The following is an 18,267-nucleotide window of genomic DNA, read 5'->3' as shown; positions in this document are numbered from 1 at the left end:
CTGGCGTCCACCTGGCGTCTAACTGGCGTCCACCCGGCATTTTCCTGGCGTCCACCTGGCGTCTAACTGACTTCCACCCGGCATTTTCCTGGCGTCCACCCGGCATTTTCCTGGCGTCCACCTGGCGTCTACCTGGCGTCTAACTGGTGTCCACCCGGCATTTTCCTGGCGTCCACCTGGCGTCTAACTGGCGTCCACCCGGCATTTTCCTGGCGTCCACCTGGCGTCTAACTGGCGTCCACCCGGCATTTTCCTGGCGTCCACCTGGCGTCTAACTGACTTCCACCCGGCATTTTCCTGGCGTCCACCCGGCATTTTCCTGGCGTCCACCTGGCGTCTACCTGGCGTCTAACTGGTGTCCACCCGGCATTTTCCTGGCGTCCACCTGGCGTCTAACTGGCGTCCACCCGGCATTTTCCTGGCGTCCACCTGGCGTCTAACTGGCGTCCACCCGGCATTTTCCTGGTGTCCACCTGGCGTCTAACTGGCGTCTAACTGGCATCCACCCGGCATTTTCCTGGTGTCCACCTGGCGTCCACCTTGCTGCTGGCAGTTGTTGATGCACAGCACACTTTCACATTCTATGCTTGTCTTCTTCTCTCACGTCTGCCTCAACATGGACGGAGATGCGCATCCTTGGCACATTTGGCCAGAAGGTGCAGATGATGTGTGAAATGGGGGCCCCCGTGGAAGATGATGTGTGAAATGGTGGCCCCCGTGGAAGATGATGTGTGAAATGGGGGCCCCCGTGGAAGATGATGTGTGAAATGGGGGCCCCCGTGGAAGATGTGTGAAATGGGGGCCCCCGTGGAAGATGATGTGTGAAATGGTGGCCCCCGTGGAATATGATGTGTGAAATGGGGGCCCCCGTGGAAGATGTGTGAAATGGGGGCCCCCGTGGAAGATGATGTGTCAAATGGGGGCCCCCGTGGAAGATGATGTGTCAAATGGGGGCCCCCGTGGAAGATGATGTGTGAAATGGGGGCCCCCGTGGAAGATGATGTGTGAAATGGTGGCCCCCGTGGAAGATGATGTGTCAAATGGGGGCCCCCGTGGAAGATGATGTGTCAAATGGGGGCCCCCGTGGAAGATGATGTGTGAAATGGTGGCCCCCGTGGAAGATGATGTGTGAAATGGGGGCCCCCGTGGAAGATGATGTGTGAAATGGTGGCCCCCGTGGAAGATGATGTGTGAAATGGGGGCCCCCGTGGAAGATGATGTGTGAAATGGGGGCCCCCGTGGAAGATGATGTGTCAAATGGGGGCCCCCGTGGAAGATGTGTGAAATGGGGGCCCCCGTGGAAGATGATGTGTCAAATGGGGGCCCCCGTGGAAGATGATGTGTCAAATGGGGGCCCCCGTGGAAGATGATGTGTGAAATGGGGGCCCCCGTGGAAGATGATGTGTCAAATGGGGTCCCCCGTGGAAGATGATGTGTGAAATGGGGGCCCCCGTGGAAGATGATGTGTGAAATGGGGGATCCCGGGGCCCGACACAGCATGTTGGGAGTGTGCCCTGCCAGTAACTCAAGAGTCCACCAAGCAGGCCTGCATGGTAGAGCGACCAGACGGAAGACATTTCTTAGTCCAAGTTTGTAATAGTTGAGGTGTAAATCCTGCCAAGTTTGTAATAGTTGAGGTGTAAATCCTGACAAGTTTGTAATAGTTGAGGTGTAAATCCTGACAAGTTTGTAATAGTTGAGGTGTAAATCCTGCCAAGTTTGTAATAGTTGAGGTGTAAATCCTGCCAAGTTTGTAATAGTTGAGGTGTAAATCCTGCCAAGTTTGTAATAGTTGAGGTGTAAATCCTGCCAAGTTTGTAATAGTTGAGGTGTAAATCCTGACAAGTTTGTAATAGTTGAGGTGTAAATCCTGCCAAGTTTGTAATAGTTGAGGTGTAAATCCTGCCAAGTTTGTAATAGTTGAGGTGTAAATCCTGACAAGTTTGTAATAGTTGAGGTGTAAATCCTGCCAAGTTTGTAATAGTTGAGGTGTAAATCCTGCCAAGTTTGTAATAGTTGAGGTGTAAATCCTGACAAGTTTGTAATAGTTGAGGTGTAAATCCTGACAAGTTTGTAATAGTTGAGGTGTAAATCCTGCCAAGTTTGTAATAGTTGAGGTGTAAATCCTGCCAAGTTTGTAATAGTTGAGGTGTAAATCCTGACAAGTTTGTAATAGTTGAGGTGTAAATCCTGACAAGTTTGTAATAGTTGAGGTGTAAATCCTGCCAAGTTTGTAATAGTTGAGGTGTAAATCCTGCCAAGTTTGTAATAGTTGAGGTGTAAATCCTGACAAGTTTGTAATAGTTGAGGTGTAAATCCTGCCAAGTTTGTAATAGTTGAGGTGTAAATCCTGCCAAGTTTGTAATAGTTGAGGTGTAAATCCTGCCAAGTTTGTAATAGTTGAGGTGTAAATCCTGCCAAAGATGCAGCAACTAAGTATTGATCAGAGGCTCTCAATACTTATGTACATCTTTTTTTTACATTTTAAAACATTTCCCAAACATTTTGACATTGTCCTTATGGGGTATTGTATTATGGGGTATTGTGTTATGGGGTATTGTCATTATGGGGTATTGTATTATGGGGTATTGTCTTATGGAGTATTGTGTTATGGGGTATTGTATTATGGGGTATTGTGTTATGGGGTATTGTCATTATGAGGTATTGTATTATGGGGTATTGTCATTATGGGGTATTGTGTTATGGGGTATTGTGTTATGGGGTATTGTGTTATGGGGTATTGTATTATGGGGTATTGTGTTATGGGGTATTGTATTATGGGGTATTGTCATTATGGGGTATTGTATTATGGGGTATTGTGTTATCGGGTATTGTCATTATGGGGTATTGTGTTATGGGGTATTGTATTATGGGGTATTGTGTTATGGGGTATTGTGTTATGGGGTATTGTGTTATGGGGTATTGTCATTATGGGGTATTGTGTTATGGGGTATTGTATTATGGGGTATTGTGTTATGGGGTATTGTCATTATGGGGTATTGTATTATGGGGTATTGTATTATGGGGTATTGTGTTATGGGGTATTGTCATTATGGGGTATTGTATTATGGGGTATTGTGTTATGGGGTATTGTCATTATGGGGTATTGTATTATGGGGTATTGTGTTATGGGGTATTGTCATTATGGGGTATTGTATTATGGGGTATTGTCATTATGGGGTATTGTATTATGGGGTATTGTATTATGGGGTATTGTCATTATGGGGTATTGTATTATGGGGTATTGTATTATGGAGTATTGTGTTATGGGGTATTGTATTATGGGGTATTGTGTTATGGGGTATTGTCATTATGAGGTATTGTATTATGGGGTATTGTCATTATGGGGTATTGTGTTATGGGGTATTGTATTATGGGGTATTGTGTTATGGGGTATTGTATTATGGGGTATTGTGTTATGGGGTATTGTGTTATGGGGTATTGTATTATGGGGTATTGTCATTATGGGGTATTGTATTATGGGGTATTGTATTATGGGGTATTGTGTTATCGGGTATTGTCATTATGGGGTATTGTGTTATGGGGTATTGTATTATGGGGTATTGTGTTATGGGGTATTGTGTTATGGGGTATTGTATTATGGGTTATTGTGTTATGGGGTATTGTCATTATGGGGTATTGTGTTATGGGGTATTGTGTTATGGGGTATTGTGTTATGGGGTATTGTCATTATGGGGTATTGTATTATGGGGTATTGTCATTATGGGGTATTGTATTATGGGGTATTGTATTATGGGGTATTGTGTTATGGGGTATTGTCATTATGGGGTATTGTATTATGGGGTATTGTCTTATGGGGTATTGTGTTATGGGGTATTGTATTATGGGGTATTGTGTTATGGGGTATTGTCATTATGGGGTATTGTATTATGGGGTATTGTCATTATGGGGTATTGTGTTATGGGGTATTGTATTATGGGGTATTGTGTTATGGGGTATTGTCATTATGGGGTATTGTATTATGGGGTATTGTATTATGGGGTATTGTGTTATGGGGTATTGTATTATGGGGCATTGTGTTATGGGGTATTGTTATTATGGGGTATTGTCATTATGGGGTATTGTATTATGGGGTTTTGTATTATGGGGTATTGTGTTATGGGGTATTGTCATTATGGGGTATTGTATTATGGGGTATTGTGTTATGGGGTATTGTGTTATGGGGTATTGTATTATGGGGTATTGTGTTATGGGGTATTGTCATTATGGGGTATTGTATTATGGGGTATTGTGTTATGGGGTATTGTATTACGGGGTATTGTGTTATGGGGTATTGTCATTATGGGGTATTGTGTTATGGGGTATTGTATTATGGGGTATTGTCATTATGGGGTATTGTGTTATGGGGTATTGTGTTATGGGGTATTGTATTATGGGGTATTGTGTTATGGGGTATTGTATTATGGGGTATTGTATTATGGGGTATTGTGTTATGGGGTATTGTGTTATGGGGTATTGTATTATGGGGTATTGTGTTATGGGGTATTGTGTTATGGGGTATTGTGTTATGGGGTATTGTATTATGGGGTATTGTGTTATGGGGTATTGTATTATGGGGTATTGTGTTATGGGGTATTGTATTATGGGGTATTGTATTATGGGGTATTTTGTGTAGAATTTAGAGGACAAGAATGAATGTATTCCCTTTTGGAATAAGAAGACTTTCACATGTAAGTTGTGTCAACATTCACAACACAACAGCAACACAATACAGTGGACTTGTTGCCACTCTCTCTCTCCTACACACACACACACACACACGCACACACATTCACACACACACACACACAGACACACACATTCACACACACATTCACACACACGCACACACTCTCACACACAAACACACACAGACGCACACACACACAGACAGACACACAGACACACACACACTCTCTCTCCCACACAGACACACACACACACACACTCTCTCTCACACACACACACACACACACACACACTCTCACACACACTCTCTCACACACACACACAGACACAGACACACACACACAGTGACATTTAGGAAGCCATATAAAGGGTGGTGTTGTGCAGTGTGACTGAGAGCACACCTGACCACAACACAATCACGGACCTTCCTCACCTGAACATGCACACCAGGTGAGTCCTCCATTCTTCCTCCACATCCCACAATGCAACTCACCACAGACAGGGAGAACATCTCCAAAAGTCACCATTTGGGTGGTATTGCTCACAGACACGTTAGCACCAATGTAGCTTGAATGCTAACATGCTGAAATCTAAAAATAACAATATATCAATAACAAATGTCAGTGTTTATCTGTAAATAATATGAATAATAAATGTCAGTGTTTATCAGTAAATAACAATATATGAATAATAAATGTCAGTGTTTATCTGTAAATAACAATATATGAATAATAAATGTCAGTGTTTATCTGTAAATAACAATATATCAATAACAAATGTCAGTGTTTATCTGTAAATAATATATGAATAAATGTCAGTGTTTATCAGTAAATAACAATATATGAATAATAAATGTCAGTGTTTATCTGTAAATAACAATATATCAGTAACAAATGTCAGTGTTTATCTGTAAATAATATATGAATAATAAATGTCAGTGTTTATCTGTAAATAACAATATATGAATAATAAATGTCAGTGTTTATCTGTAAATAACAATATATCAATAACAAATGTCAGTGTTTATCTGTAAATAACAATATATGAATAACAAATGTCAGTGTTTCTGTAAATAACAATATATCAATAATAAATCTCAGTGTTTATCTGTAAATAATATATGAATAATAAATGTCAGTGTTTATCAGTAAATAACAATATATCAATAATAAATCTGTGTTTATCTGTAAATAATATATCAATAATAAATGTCAGTGTTTATCTGTAAATAACAATATATCAATAATAAATGTCAGTGTTTATCTGTAAATAACAATATATGAATAATAAATGTCAATGCTTATCTGTAAATAACAATATATGAATAATAAATGTCAGTGTTTATCTGTAAATAACAATATATCAATAACAAATGTCAGTGATTATCTGTAAATAATATATGAATAATAAATGTCAGTGTTTATCAGTAAATAATATATGAATAATAAATGTCAGTGTTTATCTGTAAATAACAATATATCAATAACAAATGTCAGTGTTTATCTGTAAATAATATATGAATAATAAATGTCAGTGTTTATCTGTAAATAACAATATATGAATAATAAATGTCAGTGTTTATCTGTAAATAACAATATATCAATAACAAATGTCAGTGTTTATCTGTAAATAACAATATATCAATAACAAATGTCAGTGTTTATCTGTAAATAACAATATATCAATAATAAATCTCAGTGTTTATCTGTAAATAATATATAAATAATAAATGTCAGTGTTTATCTGTAAATAATATATCAATAATAAATGTCAGTGTTTATCTGTAAATAACAATATATCAATAATAAATGTCAGTGTTTATCTGTAAATAACAATATATGAATAATAAATGTCAATGCTTATCTGTAAATAACAATATATCAATAATAAATGTCAGTGTTTATCTGTAAATAACAATATATCAATAACAAATGTCAGTGTTTATCTGTAAATAATATATGAATAATAAATGTCAGTGTTTATCAGTAAATAACAATATATGAATAATGAATGTCAGTGTTTATCTGTAAATAACAATATATGAATAATAAATGTCAGTGTTTATCAGTAAATAACAATATATCAATAACAAATGTCAGTGTTTATCTGTAAATAACATATCAATAACAAATGTCAGTGTTTATCTGTAAATAATATATGAATAATAAATGTCAGTGTTTATCTGTAAATAACAATATATGAATAATAAATGTCAGCGTTTATCTGTAAATAACAATATATCAATAACAAATGTCAGTCTTTATCTGTAAATAACAATATATCAATAATAAATCTCAGTGTTTATCTGTAAATAATATATGAATAATAAATGTCAGTGTTTATCAGTAAATAACAATATATCAATAATAAATCTCAGTGTTTATCTGTAAATAATATATCAATAATAAATGTCAGTGTTTATCTGTAAATAACAATATATCAATAATAAATGTCAGTGTTTATCTGTAAATAACAATATATGAATAATAAATGTCAATGCTTATCTGTAAATAACAATATATCAATAATAAATGTCAGTGTTTATCTGTAAATAACAATATATTAATAACAAATGTCAGTGTTTATCTGTAAATAACAATATATCAATAACAAATGTCAGTGTTTATCTGTAAATAATATATGAATAATAAATGTCAGTGTTTATCAGTAAATAATATATGAATATTAAATGTCAGTGTTTATCTGTAAATAACAATATATCAATAACAAATGTCAGTGTTTATCTGTAAATAATATATGAATAATAAATGTCAGTGTTTATCTGTAAATAACAATATATGAATAATAAATGTCAGTGTTTATCTGTAAATAACAATATATCAATAACAAATGTCAGTGTTTATCTGTAAATAAAAATATATCAATAACAAATGTCAGTGTTTATCTGTAAATAACAATATATCGATAATAAATCTCAGTGTTTATCTGTAAATAATATATAAATAATAACTGTCAGTGTTTATCTGTAAATAATATATCAATAATAAATGTCAGTGTTTATCTGTAAATAACAATATATCAATAATAAATGTCAGTGTTTATCTGTAAATAACAATATATCAATAACAAATGTCAGTGTTTATCTGTAAATAATATATGAATAATAAATGTCAGTGTTTATCAGTAAATAACAATATATGAATAATAAATATCAGTGTTTATCTGTAAATAACAATATATCAATAACAAATGTCAGTGTTTATCTGTAAATAATATATGAATAATAAATGTCAGTGTTTATCAGTAAATAACAATATATGAATAACAAATGTCAGTGTTTATCAGTAAATAACAATATATGAATAATAAATATCAGTGTTTATCTGTAAATAACAATATATCAATAACAAATGTCAGTGTTTATCTGTAAATAATATATGAATAATAAATGTCAGTGTTTATCTGTAAATAACAATATATGAATAATAAATGTCAGTGTTTATATGTAAATAACAATATATCAATAACAAATGTCAGTGTTTATCTGTAAATAAAAATATATCAATAACAAATGTCAGTGTTTATCTGTAAATAACAATATATCGATAATAAATCTCAGTGTTTATCTGTAAATAATATATAAATAATAACTGTCAGTGTTTATCTGTAAATAATATATCAATAATAAATATCAGTGTTTATCTGTAAATAACAATATATCAATAATAAATGTCAGTGTTTATCTGTAAATAACAATATATCAATAACAAATGTCAGTGTTTATCTGTAAATAATATATGAATAATAAATGTCAGTGTTTATCAGTAAATAACAATATATGAATAATAAATATCAGTGTTTATCTGTAAATAACAATATATCAATAACAAATGTCAGTGTTTATCTGTAAATAATATATGAATAATAAATGTCAGTGTTTATCTGTAAATAACAATATATGAATAATAAATGTCAGTGTTTATCTGTAAATAACAATATATCAATAACAAATGTCAGTGTTTATCTGTAAATAACAATATATCAATAACAAATGTCAGTGTTTATCTGTAAATAACAATATATCAATAACAAATGTCAGTGTTTATCTGTAAATAATATATGAATAACAAATGTCAGTGTTTATCTGTAAATAATATATGAATAATAAATGTCAGTGTTTATCAGTAAATAACAATATATGAATAATAAATGTCAGTGTTTATCTGTAAATAACAATATATGAATAATACATGTCAGTGTTTATCAGTAAATAACAATATATCAATAACAAATGTCAGTGTTTATCTGTAAATAATATATGAATAAATGTCAGTGTTTATCTGTAAATAACAATATATCAATAACAAATGTCAGTGTTTATCTGTAAATAATATATGAATAATAAATGTCAGTGTTTATCAGTAAATAACAATATATGAATAATAAATGTCAGTGTTTATCTGTAAATAACAATATATCAATAACAAATGTCAGTGTTTATCTGTAAATAATATATGAATAATAAATGTCAGTGTTTATCTGTAAATAACAATATATGAATAATAAATGTCAGTGTTTATCTGTAAATAACAATATATCAATAACAAATGTCAGTGTTTATCTGTAAATAACAATATATCAATAACAAATGTCAGTGTTTATCTGTAAATAACAATATATCAATAATAAATCTCAGTGTTTATCTGTAAATAATATATGAATAATAAATGTCAGTGTTTATCAGTAAATAACAATATATCAATAATAAATCTCAGTGTTTATCTGTAAATAATATATCAATAATAAATGTCAGTGTTTATCTGTAAATAACAATATATCAATAATAAATGTCAGTGTTTATCTGTAAATAACAATATATGAATAATAAATGTCAATGCTTATCTGTAAATAACAATATATCAATAATAAATGTCAGTGTTTATCTGTAAATAACAATATATCAATAACAAATGTCAGTGTTTATCTGTAAATAACAATATATCAATAACAAATGTCAGTGTTTATCTGTAAATAATATATGAATAATAAATGTCAGTGTTTATCTGTAAATAACAATATATCAATAACAAATGTCAGTGTTTATCTGTAAATAACAATATATCAATAACAAATTTCAGTGTTTATCTGTAAATAACAATATATCAATAATACATCTCAGTGTTTATCTGTAAATAACAATATATCAATAATAAATCTCAGTGTTTATCTGTAAATAATATATAAATAATAAATGTCAGTGTTTATCTGTAAATAATATATCAATAATAAATGTCAGTGTTTATCTGTAAATAACAATATATCAATAATAAATGTCAGTGTTTATCTGTAAATAACAATATATGAATAATAAATGTCAATGCTTATCTGTAAATAACAATATATCAATAATAAATGTCAGTGTTTATCTGTAAATAATATATAAATAATGCATGTCAGTGTTTATCTGTAAATGACAATATATAAATAATACATGTCAGTGTTTATCTGTAAATAATATATCAATAATAAATGTCAGTGTTTACCTGTAAATAATATATCAATAATAAATGTCAGTGTTTATCTATAAATAATACATCAATAATAAATGTCAGTGTTTATCTGTAAATAATATATCAATAATAAATGTCAGTGTTTATCTGTAAATAATACATCAATAATAAATGTCAGTGTTTATCTGTAAATAATACATCAATAATAAATGTCAGTGTTTATCTGTAAATAATATATCAATAATAAATGTCAGTGTTTATCTGTAAATAATATATCAATAATAAGTCAGTGTTTATCTGTAAATAACAATATATCAATAATAAATCTCAGTGTTTATCTGTAAATAATATATAAATAATAAATGTCAGTGTTTATCTGTAAATAATATATGAATAATAAATGTCAGTGTTTATCAGTAAATAACAATATATGAATAATAAATGTCAATGCTTATCTGTAAATAACAATATATGAATAATAAATGTCAGTGTTTATCAGTAAATAACAATATATAAATAATAAATGTCAGTGTTTATCAGTAAATAACAATATATGAATAACAAATGTCAGTGTTTATCAGTAAATAACAATATATGAATAATAAATATCAGTGTTTATCTGTAAATAACAATATATCAATAACAAATGTCAGTGTTTATCTGTAAATAACAATATATAAATAACAAATGTCAGTGTTTATCAGTAAATAACAATATATGAATAATAAATGTCAGTGTTTATCAGTAAATAATATATGAATAATAAATGTCAGTGTTTATCTGTAAATAACAATATATCAATAACAAATGTCAGTGTTTATCTGTAAATAACAATATATAAATAACAAATGTCAGTGTTTATCAGTAAATAACAATATATGAATAATAAATGTCAGTGTTTATCAGTAAATAATATATGAATAATAAATGTCAGTGTTTATCAGTAAATAACAATATATCAATAACAGTGTTTCTGTTCCTTTGACTTGCAGAAAGCTGCTGGTGCCAGTGGCCATGTTGCTGGTGCTGGTGCACGCAGACATGAGCACGGACGGTAAGGTAAAGGTGTGATCAGGAAATGTCAACCCTCAATATTTCTAATCATCAATACGTCTTCCCCACCCAGATTCCACGTCTGAAGAAGTTTCCACAGGTGAGGAAATGAAATATTGAGCTATGAAGTCTTACTCACCATGTGTGTTTTGCTGCAGCCAATCAGGTGACAGTCGCTGGTACGTCATTGGCTACTTTGACCAATCATGAGTCACCTTGTTGATTGATCCTTCTTGGACTTTGCAGACGCTGCAGTTCCAAACTACAACCATGCTGAAGTGGAAGAAGGTTTCCTTTCAAACCTCATGTGGATTGATGGACACACTTCTGATCACATCTTTATTCCACAGATGAGGACACTGCACACCTGGGACTGAAGGAACCGAAGGGACTGAAGGAACTGAAGGGACTGAAGGAACTGAAGGAACTGAAGGAACTGAAAGAACTGAAGGAACCGAAGGAACTGAAAGAACTGAAAGAACTGAAGGGACTGAAGGAACTGAAGGGACTGAAAGAACTGAAGGAACCGAAGGAACTGAAAGAACTGAAAGAACTGAAGGGACTGAAGGAACTGAAGGAACTGAAGGAAATAAAGAGAGTGAAGGAACCAAAGGAACATCTGAGTTTCCTTCCAACCACACCTCAAGTCCTCCAGCCCGCCAATCAGAGCATCGCTTCTAGGGCAGCCAGTCCTGACAAGACCCTCCTCCGTCCTCCACTCAAACTTCTGCCCAAGAACCGAACGTCCAAAAGGAAAACCAAAGTCCCGCGCCATCGGGCGTGAACCACACACACACACACACACACACACACACACACACTCACGCGTGTACACACTACTTCAATTTTGCTAATAAATATTCAAACTTGTCTCTGAATAAATACAATATTTTGATGTTTTTACATCGTTTATAATCTATGTCTATCAACCTCTACTAGTCTATTAAAAACCTCTACTAGTCTATTAAAAACCTCTACTAGTCTATTAAAAACCTCTACTAGTTCATTAAAAACCTCTACTAGCCTATTAGAAACCTCTACTAGTTCATTAAAAACCTCTACTAGTCTATTAAAAACCTCTACTAGCCTATTAAAAACCTTTACTAGCCTATTAAAAACCTCTACTAGCCTATTAAAAACCTCTACTAGTCTATTAAAAACCTCTACTAGCCTATTAAAAACCTCTACTAGTCTATTAAAAACCTCTACTAGCCTATTAAAAACCTCTACTAGTCTATTAAAAACCTCTACTAGTCTATTAAAAACCTCTACTAGCCTATTAAAAACCTCTACTAGCCTATTAAAAACCTACTAGTCTATTAAAAACCTCTACTAGTCTATTAAAAACCTTTACTAGCCTATTAAAAACCTCTACTAGCCTATTAAAAACCTCTACTAGTCTATTAAAACCCTCTACTAGCCTATTAAAAACCTCTACTAGCCTATTAAAAACCTCTACTAGTCTATTAAAAACCTCTACTAGGCTATTAAAAACCTCTACTAGCCTATTAAAAACCTCTACTAGGCTATTAAAAACCTCTACTAGGCTATTAAAAACCTCTACTAGCCTATTAAAAACCTCTACTAGCCTATTAAAAACCTCTACTAGCCTATTAAAAACCTCTACTAGCCTATTAAAAACCTTTACTAGCCTATTAAAAACCTCTACTAGCCTATTAAAAACCTCTACTAGTCTATTAAAACCCTCTACTAGCCTATTAAAAACCTCTACTAGCCTATTAAAAACCTCTACTAGCCTATTAAAAACCTCTACTAGCCTATTAAAAACCTCTACTAGGCTATTAAAGGCCTACTGAAATGAGATGTTCTTATTTAAACGGGGATAGCAGATCCATTCTATGTGTCATACTTCATCATTTGGCGATATTGCCATATTTTTGCTGAAAGGATTTAGTAGAGAACATCGACGATAAAGTTTGCAACTTTTGGTTGCTGATAAAAAAGCCTTGCCTGTAGCGGAAGTAGCGTGACGTCACAGGTTGAAAGTAGCGTGACGTCACAGGTTGAAAGTAGCGTGACGTCACAGGTTGAAAGTAGCGTGACGTCACAGGTTGGAAGTAGCGTGACGTCACAGGTTGAAAGTAGCGTGACGTCACAGGTTGAAAGTAGCGTGACGTCACAGGTTGAAAGTAGCGTGACGTCACAGGTTGAAAGTAGCGTGACGTCACAGGTTGAAAGTAGCGTGACGTCACAGGTTGAAAGTAGCGTGACGTCACAGGTTGAAAGTAGCGTGACGTCACAGGTTGAAAGTAGCGTGACGTCACAGGTTGAAAGTAGCGTGACGTCACAGGTTGAAAGTAGCGTGACGTCACAGGTTGAAAGTAGCGTGACGTCACAGGTTGAAAGTAGCGTGACGTCACAGGTTGAAAGTAGCGTGACGTCACAGGTTGAAAGTAGCGTGACGTCACAGGTTGAAAGTAGCGTGACGTCACAGGTTGAAAGTAGCGTGACGTCACAGCTTGAAAGTAGCGTGACGTCACAGGTTGAAAGTAGCGTGACGTCACAGGTTGAAAGTAGCGTGACGTCACAGGTTGTGGAGCTCCTCACATCTGCACATTGTTTACACCAGCAGCGAGAGAGATTCGGACCGAGAAAGCGACGATTACCCCATTAATTTGAGCCAGGATGAAAGATTCGTGGATGAGGAACGTGAGAGTGAAGGACTAGAGTGCAGTGCAGGATGTATCTTTTTTCGCTCTGACCGTAACTTAGGTACAAGCTGGCTCATTGGATTCCACACTTTCTCCTTTTTCTATTGTGGATCACGGATTTGTATTTGAAAGCACCTGGGATACTATATCCTCTTGAAAATGAGAGTCCAGAACACCAAATGGACATTCACAGTGACTTTTATCTCCACGACAATACATCGGCGAAGCATTTTAGCTACGGAGCTAACGTGATAGCATCGTGCTTAACTTCATATAGAAACAAAATAAATAAACCCCTGACTGGAAGGATGGATAGAAGATCAACAATACTATTAAACCATGGACATGTAACCACACGGTTAATGCTTTCCAGCCTGGCGAAGGTTAACAATGCTGTTGCTAATGACGCCATTGAAGCTAACTTAGCAACCGGACCTCACAGAGCTATGCTAAAAACATTAGCTATCCACCTACGCCAGCCCTCATCTGCTCATCAACACCCGTGCTCACCTGCGTTCCAGCGATCGACGGTGCGACAAAGGACTTCACCCGATCACAGATGCGGCCGGCGAGACGGAGGAAGTTAAGGTGAGTTTGGCGGCTAGCGCGTCTGCTATCCATCTCTGTCCTCCTGGTTGTGTTGCTGTAGTCCGCCGCTAATACACCGATCCCACCTACAGCTTTCTTCTTTGCAGTCTCCATTGTTCATTAAACAAATTGCAAAAGATTCACCAACACAGATGTCCACAATACTGTGGAATTTTGAGATGAAAACAGAGTTTTTTTGTATAGGATTCAATGTGTCCGCATACTTCCCGTTTCAACCATTGACGTCACGCGCATACGTCATCATACATACGTCATCACACATACGTCATCATACATACGTCATCATACATACGTCATCATACATACGTCATCATACATACGTCATCACATATACGTCATCATACATACGTCATCATACATACGTCATCATACATACGTCATCATACATAGACATTTTCAACCGGAAGTTTAGCGGGAAATTTAAAATGTCACTTTATAAGTTAACCCGGCCGTATTGGCATGTGTTGCAATGTTAAGATTTCATCATTGATATATAAACTATCAGACTGCGTGGTCGCTAGTAGTGGCTTTCAGTAGGCCTTTAAAAACCTCTACTAGCCTATTAAAAACCTCTACTAGTCTATTAAAAACCTCTACTAGTCTATTAAAAACCTCTACTAGTCTATTAAAAACCTCTACTAGGCTATTAAAAACCTCTACTAGGCTATTAAAAACCTCTACTAGTCTATTAAAAACCTCTACTAGGCTATTAAAACCCTCTACTAGTCTATTAAAACCCTCTACTAGCCTATTAAAAACGTCTACTAGGCTATTAAAAACCTCTACTAGTCTATTAAAAACCTCTACTAGCCTATTAAAAACGTCTACTAGGCTATTAAAAACCTCTACTAGCCTATTAAAAACCTCTACTAGCCTATTAAAAACCTCTACTAGGCTATTAAAAACCTCTACTAGTCTATTAAAAACCTCTACTAGTCTATTAAAAACCTCTACTAGGCTATTAAAACCCTCTACTAGTCTACGGGGCGGCTTGGCGTAGTGGGTAGAGCGGCCTTGCCAGAAACCTGAGGGTTGCAGGTTCGCTCCCCGCCTCTTACCATCCAAAAATCGCTGCCGTTGTGTCCTTGGGCAGGACACTTCACCCTTGCCCCCGGTGCCGCTCACACCGGAGAATGAATGATGAATGAATGAGTTGTAAAAATGAATGATGGGTTCTCACTTCTCTGTGAAGCGCTTTGAGTGTCTAGAAAAGCGCTATATAAATCTAATCCATTATTATTATTATTATTATTAAAACCCTCTACTAGCCTATTAAAAACCTCATTAATAAACAAAACTTACTTGACAAGGAACTGTGAACACGACATGAAGCAGAGTGGTGAACAAGTGTGAGGTCGCCAGGAACAACAACACATTTAAATAGTGACATGATCAGTGAAAACAGGTGCAGGACTCAAAACGTGAAACAGGTGCGGGACTCAAAACGTGAAACAGGTGCGGGACTCAAAACGTGAAACAGGTGCGGGACTCAAAACGTGAAACAGGTGCGTGACAAGACAGGTGAAAACTAATGTGTTGGCAAGGTAACAAACAAACAAGGAAGTGCACAACCAGGAACTAAGAAGAGTCCAAAAAGTAAACAGCACATGGCCAAACCAAAACATGATAAACAGACATGACAACTCTCAGTCAACTAGGAACTATAACTATAACTATATAACTATAACTATATATAACTATAACACAATGTTTTCAAACTCAACCTCTGCCAAGTCCGATCTCCCAACTACAATTTGCAATCAAAAAATAGCGTGTTAATGCTACAGTATATATATATATATATATATATATATATATATATATATATATATATATATATATATATATATATATATATATATATATATATATATATATATATATAAATTGTTGCGTCGACCAGCATTCCTCCAATGGGGAATTCAAATTGCTAGTCTCTCCCAGATTCTTTTTATGGCAATAAGCTGATGTTTATATTCAATCTCCAGGCAATAGTTGGTATTTTGTAGTTTATTCTCAAAGCTTAGAGGACAAACCTGAGACCAACCCAGCACCCAAGCGTTCCCTAGCCCGGTCCAGATCGGTCTAGCTCGGTCTAGCTCAAACTCCCGGAAGTCCCGTGATCTTCCGTCTGTCCCTCGCCCCCACTCTCTTTGTTTAGACTACTCCGAGTTATCTCTACTCTGACACATTCCAATCTAGAAGGCCAACACCTTACTATGAGACTCAAAAGAAGGAAGAATACTAGCTATTCTTTATATGACTATAGGAGTTTAGAAAGAAGTAACACTTAAATATGGATATGCTTCCAACAAGTTATATATATATATATATATATATATATATATATATATATATATATATATATATATATATATATATATATATATATATATATATATATATATATATATATATATATATGTGTGTGTGTGTGTGTGTGTGTGTGTGTGTGTGTGTGTGTGTATAGGCCACAGAAGCACCGATACACGTGAGATAAGTGTGGATGGTAGTTTGGTTGTCCAAACAATAAAAACAACAATAATAATAATAGATACTTTTTTGGTGTAGAATCTTATATGTGTGAATGCTTGGACATTCACACAACAACAATAATAATAATAATAATAATAATAACAACAAAAATAATAATAATAATATATGATTTTTTTGGTGTAGAATCTTATATGTGTGAATGTTTGGACATTCACACAATAATAATAATAATAATAATAATAATAAGTGGATGCATTTTTTGGTGTATAATCTTCTATGTGTGAATGTTTGGATATTCACACAATATTAACAATATTGATAATAACAATAATATTTTTTTTTTGGTGTAGAATATTATATGTGTGAATGTTTGGACATTCACACAATATTATTATTATTAATAATAATAATAATAATAGATGATTTTTTGGTGTAGAATACTTGGACTTGGTCTCATTAGCCCTTGCAGCCATGTCCTACTGAAAATCCTTCCATTTAGGTTAAAACCTCAAGCTGAACGGATCATGGCTGAAGAACTGGCTGGATTTAGGGCACAGAAGAGATATTCAACGTAAGAATCATTTGTGAGAGATAGCATCTACAAGACCTTTACCACGTGTTGGTAGACTTGAAGAAAGCCTAACCTGCGCTAACCTTGTCAGAACCATTCAACATCAGTACAAGTAAGTTCTGTACAAGGGAGCCTGCTTCAGTTGGAGTGCACCAAGGACGCCTGACGGATGCCCTGGCAGATCCTGAGCATAGGAGGGGCAGATTACCAACCTCCGTTTTGCAGATCACATCATTGGGCTACCTGGAGAAGAAAAAGAACTTGCCGGCCTAATTGAAAGGCTTGCTACCACCTCCCGAGCCTATGGAGTGGTGACACAACCAAAATGATGACCAACAACAACAATGGCATCCGCTCACAAATCAAAGTCAATAGACCGGCACTGGACACGGTGTCTAGCTTCAAGTACTTGTCTGATGAAGGATCTTGCCAGAATTGCTCAAACAACTACTGCCGTGGCAAAACTCGGGCCTATGTGGAAAGGCAAAACCATCCGCCTGGCATCAAAGGTGAGACTACAGCGATCACTTGTAATCTCAGTCTTCTGGGAAACTTGGACTTTCACAGCCGAGTCCTGCTGAAAATAGTCCAGAGCATGCTACAGGCTATCTCCTACAGCCGACATGTCACAAAGGAGCAAGTCTGGCAAAATATCAGCCAAACCATCGGCCCACATGATCAATCAATCAATCAATCCAAAATGGAC

At 34.8% G+C, this 18,267-nt stretch overlaps 1 protein-coding gene across 3 annotated transcripts; it reads left to right on the top strand.

Moving 5' to 3' along the window:
- The first annotated feature begins 4,596 nt into the window (after positions 1-4,596).
- On the top strand, positions 4,597-12,085 carry LOC133649913 (transcription initiation factor TFIID subunit 11-like). 3 transcript variants are annotated; one of them, XM_062046623.1, is made up of 6 exons: positions 4,597-5,139; positions 11,153-11,214; positions 11,287-11,313; positions 11,372-11,392; positions 11,460-11,501; positions 11,564-12,085. In XM_062046623.1, exons 1-6 carry the CDS (start codon positions 5,129-5,131, stop codon positions 11,995-11,997), a joined length of 597 nt encoding a protein of 198 aa, XP_061902607.1. In that variant the 5' UTR covers positions 4,597-5,128; the 3' UTR covers positions 11,998-12,085. The 3 variants fall into 3 exon arrangements, with proteins under 3 accessions (XP_061902607.1, XP_061902608.1, XP_061902609.1); XM_062046625.1 differs by lacking the exon at positions 4,597-5,139 and adding an exon at positions 9,728-11,073 and having other exon boundaries at positions 11,112-11,214; XM_062046624.1 differs by lacking the exon at positions 11,372-11,392.
- The last annotated feature ends 6,182 nt before the right edge of the window (positions 12,086-18,267 follow it).

This window comes from Entelurus aequoreus, linkage group LG05, assembly GCF_033978785.1.
Source record: "Entelurus aequoreus isolate RoL-2023_Sb linkage group LG05, RoL_Eaeq_v1.1, whole genome shotgun sequence".
NCBI classification, from domain to species: domain Eukaryota; kingdom Metazoa; phylum Chordata; class Actinopteri; order Syngnathiformes; family Syngnathidae; genus Entelurus; species Entelurus aequoreus.
This window is presented reverse-complemented; position numbering and strand designations above follow the sequence as displayed.

Coding starts and splice junctions, on each gene's coding strand:
- LOC133649913 (XM_062046623.1), top strand. Junction 11,215..11,286: donor CGCAGACATGAGCACGGACG/GTAAGGTAAAGG, acceptor TTCCCCACCCAG/ATTCCACGTCTGAAGAAGTT. Junction 11,314..11,371: donor GTCTGAAGAAGTTTCCACAG/GTGAGGAAATGA, acceptor GTTTTGCTGCAG/CCAATCAGGTGACAGTCGCT.